Below are 9,463 nucleotides of genomic sequence, written 5' to 3'. Positions count from 1 at the left end.
GTCATTCCCTCGCTTTTTTGTTTTTCTGACACGAACAAATCCGTCGGGTTTGGGGACCTGTCATACAGCCGTCAGAAACATTTAAGGTCTAGTCGACGTCGACATTTCCATCGTCCGGTGTTCTATCCCAAGACCCGTGAAGCCAGTCGACGAGCGGCAACGCGGTTGATTCTGAACAGGCAAGGTTCAGCCAACCTCCAGGTCACCAGTCAGACCCAAATTACACCGCAAATAGCAGCGAAGTTGGCTGAGAAGCTTCTTTAGAACTGCGCCAACAATCTTCTCATGAGTTGCCTTTCGGTTTTTCTGACACCGACACAGGCGGCGACGACGTCTACTGCGGTACACTCTCGTGGCCCAGCCATTCATAGCCCTAGCATGGAGAGGGGATCTTGGGACAGCATCACTCGTATGCTTGCTGTACGCCACGTGGAACTTTCCGAACTCGTTCGTGGATTGGCCAACCGCGTGGTTTGGGTGGCAGCCAGCGTCGGGGCAGTGAAACTTCGAAGTGCTATTCGCACAGGTGGTTCAGATGAAACGAGCAGAAACAAGCTCTCTGGACAGACGGGCCCTTTGAAAGTGCGGCAATCAAGACCTCCCACGGCGTGATCGGGGGTTGCGCCTGGTCCGGGTGACGTTGCCCTCAGGCCCCACGACTCGGAGGTTCGGAAGTTGTGGAGGGAGGATGCTTGCTTGTCGACAATCGCAACGTATCCGTACTCGTGAGGATGTGGACATGTGAAAGAATCGACGATATCGGAATATCATACCCAGGGCGCCCGAGTAACGTGATCCAGGAGCAGACCAAGTGTTTATCCAAATGCCTAGCGTAGATCTTATCGTGGACGATGGGCAGATTTCCCCAAACACATTAGCTTCTGGTCATCGTCTGTGCAACCTGCAGCAGTGAGTGGGCGCTGGGCAGGGTCCTGGCTGATGCAATCGACAGCTAACCTAATAATCCGTGTTTGTTTGCCAACACTGGTGGTGTTTACATGTCAGTCCCGTGGAGCGAGCGGCTCACTTATTGTCCGGTTCGACCACAGTGGAAATGTATCACATGAAGAATGGATGGCCTGGCGAGGTGGCACTAGTATGTCTCGATTGGTGAGGAAGCGCAATTGGGAAAGGGCTGAGGGGATTTGAGAAGGTTTCTGCACGGACCATTTGCTAGCCCCAGCGGGTTTGTACATTCTACATTCGGCACTATCACTTGCAGGAGGGCAGGAACACCACGCCAGGCATTTGGGGACCAAAACTCGCGACGGCTTCATATCATAGCTGCCAGGTTGGCAGTACCACCGTCACAGCAGTATGTAGTCGTGCTATTTACAGCACCTCTCAACGAATGTCATCTACTAGCCACGGGCTGCCTAGAGGCTCCCTTGACAAGGACCCAAAAGAAAAAAAATCCCAAAATGTCTGAAGGTTTGTTGCAGGTTAAGCTGGTTGGTAACTGTCCGTACTCGTGGTCGCATAACTCGTTTCCATCTTTTCAGCATCCACGACCGCTGGAGGGTTGCCGCGGAAGAAGATCTCGTCAGCCTGTCAACCAGGCTGCAGCCGGTCATGTCCGCCGCAAAGTCGTCGCAATTCGGGGTGGCCTAGTGCTCGCCCATGGTGGCAAACCGGCCAACAGCGAGACTGCCCAGGAAGACACCGCCGAGAACCGAGAGAAGGTAGCCAACATTCATTGTCATGACAGCCAGCATGCTATATGCCCATTAGTACCACGTCTGATATCGAGTGCGGGTGATGATTGCTCACAGCAGATATCCAACACCAGCGATGGCCGTATCAATCAGTGCCCGGACAGGATCAACCGAAAATCTCCATGGTCGCCAAATACCGTGCTGCTTCTGAACGACGGTGACATTTTCCTCGACGCCATTCTCGGAGAGGACCATTTTCTGCGCCATGCTGTCCGATGACATCTTGTCGGCCATTCCCAGTCTGCCGTTCACACTGACATATCGGCGCTTGAAATCCTTGTCCAGCCACCGCTTCTCTTGAATGGACTTAAGGGCAACCATACTGCGCATGGCGAAAGCGAGGAAAATCAGGAAGATACAGGTGGCGGCGTAGGTTCCAACACTGTTCGGAGTCCAGGTCTCGGTGTACAGTGGGGTCCGGAGGTTGGTTTGGAAGATGGTCATCATCATCATGCTCATGCTTGAGCCGCTGCTGGTCGAGCCGTTCATGTTCATCGATCCGGATCCCATGTCCATGCCAGGCATGGCATCGGAGGCGGTGGCCGTTCCCGTCGTCGTGTGCTCATCTCCCCCATGTCTTGCCATAAGAGCGTCCATGGTGGCGGTCCGAACGTGCGAAGCGGTCGACGCTGTCGTGAAGGAAACAAAGCGCTTGATATTAGAGAGTGACGAGGGATAGAAATTCCAACCAGGCTCCAGTCCCGGCCGTGTATTTAGATATTAGATCTCGAAGCGACGTGTGTGAAAGAGAGCGACGTGATCTTCTTCGGACGGAGCTTGGAGTAGGAGGGTTAGGCGGCGAAGACGGTGATATAGATTGGCGGCGCGAAGGTTTGCGAGGGATCTTCAGACGCTTCAAGCAGGGAGGGCGTTACGAATGGGAGATCGCAAGGCGACGGCGAAACAAGAGCATGTTGTGCATTAACGCGAGGTGACTTGGCTCGTGCCAAGATGTTGGAGACGGGCAGATGTGACTTTTTGTCGTCCCTGCCGACCGGCCATGGAGCTTGGATGGTCCTAGGTGAGACGGACGGCTGGACGCAGAGGGTCCTAAGATGCCGTTAGCAGCTCGCCGCAGCAGTGATGCTGAGATGCAGCTAAGGCGTCCGGTGAAGGAAGTTACTGGCCTCGTTGAACGACCCCCTGCCAAACTTGCGCAGAGGTGGAGTTTGCGACAGCGCCAAGGACGGATAGTAAGCGGAGGGCCCCGAGAAGCTCTTTCTTATTGGTCGATCTCGGTTTAGCGTTCGCCCCGCCCGGGCAGAAGAAAGTACTGCTACCTGGCCCTGCTAACAATTTTTGCCTCGAGTGACACGCGAACTCTAACGTCCATCCACTCTGCGCTCAAACAACCTGCTCATCTGGGATGCCGACATCAGCCTTTTCTCTACTTTGCCTTACGCCGTAGTCTCTCGCTATCCACACAGACTTCGAACGAATGACGAGACGAAAAGATGCAGAGCTGCAGCTATTCACGATATTGCACGTAGCTGCCCGCCTACCCAAAACCACGATCAACAGACCCCATCGTATGCTCAGTGGTATGTATGCTTTATCCTCCAGCGGGAGACACTGTGGATGACTCGAACGCCTCTGACTTCCCAGAATAGAACACTCCCCCGGGTTTCTGAACCATTTGGAGACACGAACATGGGCTGCCGAAGCAGATCAGTCCAGCCAAGCCCAGGCCTGACAGAACTCAAATACGCACCCTCAAACTTGAGATTGCGTGCGAGGTGGAATGTGCCCGTCGGCGGTCTGGTCAGTGAGCTTGGCAAAATCAAGGGGCCCTCGTTTGAGTCAATATCACGCTTATTCGACACAAGCTCAGGATGCACTTGCGGCTGCCACCTTGAGGCTCAGAGATGCAGCTAGACTGTCTCATGTGTCGTCACCAAAGCATGATGTTCAGGCCAGTCTGAGCATTCGTCCGAAATCAAGACAAAACCCAACCTATTCTCGGCCGGTCTCCCCTTTGGAAAACAATACTTATCCTGGCAGTCTGATCCAAACCCGCCAATCGCATCCGTTGGTACTCGGTCTTTGCTGGGATTGCTGTTCAGTCCTTGGTCCGAGAGACGTGATTGGCGATCTGCCTGCGCATCATTGCCCCGATACTTCGATAGCGCCCCACTTCTCGCGTGTTACCATGATTCTGTTCCTATTCAACGTGGCGATGGCGCGAAGTTCGGGTTGACACTTCTTCGGCCGAATCCAAGACTTCACTTCATCTACTCAAAACAGTAATCAGCTACAGTTTCACGACGAACCACCGTGTTGAAGGACCACAAGACGGACAGACGATGAAAATGTTCAACCACGAGTAGTCCATGTGTTTTCAGATGGTCAAATAACGGTGACCCGTCTTCAGTTCTCGGAAACGCCCTAGAAAACACCTACCCGTGTCTGACCCACCAGTGGCTTTTGAAGTTGTCGTCAGCAGCGGCTCCTCGGCGCAGCAAGAAACGGATCCACAACCTTGCCCCTGCGCCTTTGTTGCCAGCTTGGAGCTGATGCAAGCAGTATGGCATTCACAAGGACTAATATTGCTTGAGGCGGCACGAGTCTCAACTAAGGTCGGACTCATCAGCTTCCATATCAAACCACCAGCCTCATCCAAACTCTCTATTAGAGTTGCTTCTAGTTGAGTTCAATTGCGGGAGTATGCTTGTCCTGACGAATCAAGACGTTTGGTTTGCCCATTCCAGACAAAGCCTACCAAACAGAAGACCCTCAAACTCAGACATGGAAAAAGAGCCGTGTATACCCTATTCGCCATCAGCGGCTATGGTAAGATTTGCTACCAACATTTCTACAGCGACGAAGAGACAGTTTGTAGAGGATGTGCATTACTCGATCGATTCCATGGCAATTTGGCATTTTCGCGGCGTGTCGACTCCGATGACGGAAAGCGGTGTCTTCCTTCAAATCTTTCATTAACACAGGAAAGCTTTCCCCTGTCGAGTGAATTTCCACCTCTGAACCGCTCGGATCCTTGACTCACGTCGGCAAATGGGCTGTGGTATTCTTGTTTGTCCCGCCCCTGAGCCGGCCACCGGGTTTCTTGTGGGGTCCGATCGACGAACTCTCCGGATGAGCCATGCCGGAAATCAACCTATCCTGGCAACGATCAATAGTGCTTCGGGAATGCTTGAAAATGAATTGCCCGATGCCCGAGCCGCTGCAGTGCTGATTGAACGCATTCTTGGCTTGCTGGCTAGGATGGGACATGCAACTGTCAATGGTGTTGGAACACCTGACCATCAGATATGGGATCCATAATCGCGGGGATGCCCAGTTGTCTTTGCCATGACAGCAATACGACCTTGGTGTTCGAGTCGACTCACTACCTAGATAGCACATGTGCAGTCAACATCTCATTCGTTATGATTGTTGCCGAAAAGGATTATTGTAGTCCCAAAGCCCCATGCAGCTTCCCGTCAACCTGGCCGTCCAGAACTCACCCGCTTATGACGCCGGCGCCGCCTGCAATAAAGTTCGGCGACGTCAAGTAAGTGGTTTTCCCGCTCCGGCCGTTGAATTCCTTTGGTTGGTACTCTTGGTGACCTGTCTCCGTCAGACATGGGGAATGATCTGCACCAAGCGTCCACAGAAATTGGGTGGGTTGGAGCCATGGTTGGTCACAGGCGGGGAACACAGGCTATCACATCCCCATCTGCATCCAACCTAAACCGCGGAGCCGGGATCAAGGGGCAGGTGAAGCAGGTTGCCGAGTCTATTTCGACGACTTGCAACGGATGCCCTGCCTTCTTTCCCGATGATTGCCCATTCGGTGGGATCAGCCCGAATCACGGCGAACGGCGTTCCGTTCTACCCAATGATTTTCTTGCACTCTCGACCAGGATGAAGTCTTCATCTAGAAGGCTCAAGGTGTCGTTCTCCAGTATCGACGGATGCATTCGGTCGACATCAAGCAACTGTCAGTCACCATCCTTGAAGTGATCGACAAGTGCGATGCCGTTTTCCTTAGACAAGGAAGGAGTTATCCGAATCTGAGGAGCTGTCCGCGACTGTGACATTGGGCACATGCATGGGCTGGTGACCGTTGTCCTCGGCTGCATGTGCGAGACTTTGCTGCTGAGAACAGGCTCTTACAACTGCGCGAGCCTGCGCACTATTTTGAGTCGGTCATTGTCAAATCGAACGACAAGCCAACGTAGGCAATTGCGCCCACCATTCGTTGACCTTACATGCTGTACTCTCTGTTAAAACGTTCTACCAAAGAGGCGAGGCTGATGACGGGTGGGAAGAAATGACTGGCTTGCAGGTAACACGAGCGGCAAAATTGACGCGAACGCCATCTCTTCCACGAATCATTCTGTTCCAATCAACTAGGGTTTGATTTTTACTCGGGAATCATACTGTCCTCTGGTTGAACGAAGATGGGTCGTCCCAATTGAAGCAGGAAGCCATACAGCATCAGCGGTGTTACTGAAACGAACACCACGCCGTTCATCTGACCAAAGAATAATCAAGAAGACGTCGCTATGGAATTGAGCTCGTGCTTTTCGTCATTGAAGGGGCTTGATCGCAAAGAGGACATACGGCCGGGGTCGACAAAGTCACCGTCAGCTTACTGTAGGCGATTGAGTGCCATGGCCTCGAACGATGCGATGGCCAATACGGCGGCTGTCTTGATTCGAATACTGTTTATAGCCGCAAAATGCTTCTTCCGCTCCCGTTTGCGCCCTCGTGTTGCGAGATCTCGCCGACGAATTGCCGGAGCGACACGTGTGTCGTCCGAGGCGCCTAGAAGCTCAAGGTTCAGCCAGTCAAATCTCCAAGAAACCCAACTCCGCTGACCAAATTGACCGTGTTCGTTTGGTTCGGAAGCAGAGGTGAGATTGGTGGGAAGGAATGCGGCGGAGCTGTAGCGCAGGATATCGATGGAATTCCCCAATCCCGCATCCGGACGTTCAGCCGCTGCCGCCGAGAGGTAGCCACTAGCCTTGAAGTGGAATATCGAGCAGTATGACGACTTATCTTTCCTCCGAGTGTGCTGATCTGTACGAGATACCTCGTCATTGTGTGCTCCGCCTTGTCAGCGGCGGCACATTTGGCAATGCCCCTGCCGACAGCCAGCGGTTCTGCACCCCTTCATTCCTCCTCGTGGACACAGCGTTCACCCGGCTTCGGGAACCGCCTTTGGGGCGTACGGCATCGTGGACTTGCCTTCAAAACGGCGTCTCTCATGAACGACGTGGCGACCAGGGCTTGTGCCATAACACGCCGACTCGAAGAAAGAGAAAAAGAAATGCGAAAGAAAACCAGGAACGTCCGCCAAAACCGGCAGCCATGGCGCTGAAGGACGGCGTGGCATGCCTCTCCAAAATGGAGGACTGAAGGAAGTGGCCACCGCCTCCGACTACAATGCTTATTGCAACTGGGGTAGGGAAAGGCATGCGTCGTGCTCGCCAAGGATACGCGCATATGCGACATCGCAAGTCGACCGGCCGCTGGGGGGAGAGGAAGCAAGGTCCTTCTGCGTGCCGTGTCTACCCACCCTACGACGTGCTCTGGGTAGGACAAAGGACGATCAGGAGTCGACGCGGTTGGCCCATGGTCGTCAAGTGGCCCCCCACCCGCACCTTCAGAGTACGAAGTAGCACCACACCAACATGCGATGTGAGAGACCCGTTGGACACCGAGGGCTGTAATGCCAATTCGTTCGGATGCAATCATGGCGACAAACACTGAGGGCCCCCCTCGTGCAAAAATGGTGTGGCTCCTTCTAGATCGTCAACTAGCGATGCCACCAGCATGCCACCGAAACCCAGGTAAAGGGGGAGAGGAGAGCGGAGGAGGGCAAGGCTAGAAGCCCCCTCATCCTCCCGGGTAGGAGGCGTCTTTCCGCCAGAGAGCGATGAGTGGGAGGCGAGAGAGGGGAGGATGGTTGTTCTTGGACTGGTCCCCTAAAGCGCCGCTATTATTCTATTCCTCCGCGTGAGCATGTCTCAGCTCACCTCAGGTTTGGTTCAGCTTCCAGCCAGCCGTCTCGCCTCTTCAGCCACGCCCCTTCACCCCTTCCTACCCTACGAAAGGCATTTTGGGACTGGCTTTGTTCACCGCGATACTCGGGTCATTTCCTCCAGAATTGAACGCGTCCAGCTCCGATGCGATGACCCTTTTGGATCAACACTTGGTGAGGGATTTTAGCATTGGAACGGAAAAAAACAAACTGCAAAGTCACCTGTCAATGATGACTCGCTGCCGCATCTACGACGACGCAAGGGGTTCACTGACACCGCATCACCTGTCGTAACAGTATGAGAAAAGCTAACTGCAGCCTGCATCAAAGGCGACTCACCAACCACATGCTTCTGCTGCCACCATCACCACCACACCTTAGCGGCTGGCTGTGATGGGCGTTTTTCTCAACGCGGGGAGGAGGCACCAGGTGAGCTGCAGGTCTTTTCAAACCTTCGACGCCTCGACGCCTCATAAAGCTTGATGTATGGAGTATCAATATTGGTCGATAAGCTTCCAGATTTGCCAGTTCATCTGGGCTTGCTGCTCCTGAGCTGCAGAAAGAAACAATCTCTCCCGGCCGGAATGGGCGAAGCTCCACGACCGCCGCGCGTACTAATCTATTGAGTATCGCAGAACCGTCGAGTAAAAAATGGTTTCATTATCGAATATGGCAAAGAAAGGACATGCGCGGGGGGAAAGAAGCTGATCTACAAGTTGCTACTGCGCGCTTTGTCAGTAGACTTGTGCTTTTCGCGTCCCATCATCCGATCTTCCGACAAGCACTCAAAATCTAGGCTCTGCGTCTGCATGGTCCCGGCCCTCTCTAGCCTTGTGTCTCCGGTTCGTTCTCTGCCTCCCACTCGCTCTCTGGCCCGCCCCTTTACCCGTTGGTGGTTGAATGGCAGAAAACGGAGAGGCGAAACCATGGCTGGGCTAGAGATACAGCCCTCCAACTCGCTGCCCATGCAACCATGCTTGTCGCCGCGCCCCCCAAATCTCATCTCATCTCGTCTATTCGCCTCTTTTGTTTCTCTCCTTATGCCTCCGGTCCTGTCAGCACGCCCGCGCCGTCCTGACTTGGGGAGCTAAAAATGTCGTTCTCTTTTAGTCTGTGAAGCTAGATCAGATGAAAGGGGGGGGGCCGGGCGCGGGGGGAAGGGCGTGGGGCGTGAGGCTTCACGGTACCCGAAAACCTTCCTCAACCTCACCTTGCCTGTTCGCTTGCTTGCTTCCGCTCTACTGCTACTGCGCGTCACGATATAGCTCCATGGTTGAAGTCGTCCCAAGTGGAGCAGTGGTCTAGGAGATTTTCGGGCACGTCAGTAAGGGGGCCCGAGTGTCCTCCTTCCCACGTCTATGGTTTCTTGTCTCTGCCTGATACGGCGAGACTATCTCGACCGCGGACCACAGGCCATCATGATGACCGTGTCTGCGAACACGGTGTGCTGAAATCTCTCTCGACCTTGTTCACCCATGATGCGTATCTCGAAATTGCGTGATTAATTTTCACTTCCGGCAGCATGTCGGTCAAGATATCTGGCGCAGAAGGGTCGTTCAGGGCCAGCTGATGGAAGAGGTTGGTCACGAACCGCATGTTTTGACATCATCGACCATGACTATCCACGACGCGCGGTCACTCACCTGCAGGGTTTGCAAGTTGCTGTCACGCGAGTGATGGGTTCTAGATATGTTCCTGAAGTTTAATCGCTCAAGTTGAACAACCCCCGGTTTTCAAAGTTTCTCTTGTACACAAATGA

The 9,463-nt window shown here is 53.8% G+C and overlaps 1 protein-coding gene across 1 annotated transcript; it reads right to left on the bottom strand.

Annotated features, from left to right (window-relative positions):
- Window positions 1-1,607: 1,607 nt before the first annotated feature.
- On the bottom strand, window positions 1,608-2,312 carry GCG54_00009175 (uncharacterized protein; the record flags this gene model as incomplete). The annotated part of the gene is made up of 2 exons (XM_045409124.1): window positions 1,608-1,716; window positions 1,771-2,312. The coding sequence occupies 2 exons, from the start codon at window positions 2,310-2,312 to the stop codon at window positions 1,608-1,610; spliced, it is 651 nt and encodes a 216-aa protein (XP_045256369.1).
- Between the last annotated feature and the right edge of the window lie 7,151 nt (window positions 2,313-9,463).

Source organism: Colletotrichum gloeosporioides, assembly GCF_011800055.1.
Source record: "Colletotrichum gloeosporioides strain Lc1 chromosome Unknown consensus_117, whole genome shotgun sequence".
Lineage (NCBI taxonomy): Eukaryota > Fungi > Ascomycota > Sordariomycetes > Glomerellales > Glomerellaceae > Colletotrichum > Colletotrichum gloeosporioides.
The sequence above is the reverse complement of the archived record's forward strand: the minus strand, read 5'-3'. Positions and strand labels throughout refer to the sequence as shown.